Genomic DNA, 944 nt, shown 5'->3' on the forward strand with positions numbered 1-944 from the left:
AAAGGAACTATCCCCTTACGGAGAAAAGGGAAAAATCATAATCCAGCACATTCACGTAATGCATCACAAAGAAGCAATTTCGAAGAAATTCACGAGGTATAGAAATCAAATATCATTTTTATGATTAATTTATTTTTTTACTATAGTTATACATAGTGGTAATAATAAGAATACATATTGATTATGTGCATATTATTACATTTCAGTACGCGATAGTTGAGGCACGAGGCAATTTTCTAGGAGCACAAGCAAAAATAAATCTTTGGAAACCGGCTGTTGAAATGCAAGCTGAAATAAGTGTATCCCAAATCTGGGTTACAGCTGGTGATGGAAAAGAAACTATTGAAACCGGATGGATAGTAAGTCATTAATCTAAAACTAAATGTAAAGTTAATTTTATATCCTCTTGTGAGCACGTTAAAATTTCAATCTTTATTTTTAATTAGGTTGATCCACTTGTTTATGGTGATTATGAGACCAGGTTCTTCGTATTTTGGACGGTAAGCATTATTACTCTTTTTTTATATGGAATAACATGGTCTATTTCTTGAGAGGCCATTTATTATCGTCTACGATCATGTTTCTAATATTACCTAGTGATTTAATTGATTTTACTTATTAGGCGGATGGATACAATAAATTATTTTGTTATAACGACGAATGTGATGCTTTTGTACACACATCATCAAGTATCGGCCTTGGATGCAGTTTCACCGAGTTGTCAACTTTAAATGGAGACCAAAAGGATGCCACCTTCAGTATTCACAAGGTAAGAAAATATAAATGATCAATTTATTATGCCGCGTTACCAGCTTCAATCCATAAATTTACATTGAATAATTTGACAGGATCAAAGTAGTGGACATTGGTGGGTACAATTACAAGGTGAACCGGTCGGTTATTATCCAAGTTCTCTCTTCACTGAATTATCAAAGAAAGCAACA

The 944-nt window shown here is 33.1% G+C and overlaps 1 protein-coding gene across 1 annotated transcript; it reads left to right on the top strand.

Moving 5' to 3' along the window:
* Nucleotides 1-7: 7 nt before the first annotated feature.
* LOC113338178 lies at nt 8-938 on the top strand (the record flags this gene model as incomplete). The annotated part of the gene is made up of 5 exons (XM_026583659.1): nt 8-96; nt 207-359; nt 447-500; nt 623-769; nt 849-938. Coding segments are annotated over exons 2-5 (369 nt in total), but the record flags the coding sequence as incomplete, so codon positions are not given.
* Nucleotides 939-944: the final 6 nt, after the last annotated feature.

This window comes from Papaver somniferum, unplaced genomic scaffold, assembly GCF_003573695.1.
Source record: "Papaver somniferum cultivar HN1 unplaced genomic scaffold, ASM357369v1 unplaced-scaffold_1843, whole genome shotgun sequence".
NCBI classification, from domain to species: domain Eukaryota; kingdom Viridiplantae; phylum Streptophyta; class Magnoliopsida; order Ranunculales; family Papaveraceae; genus Papaver; species Papaver somniferum.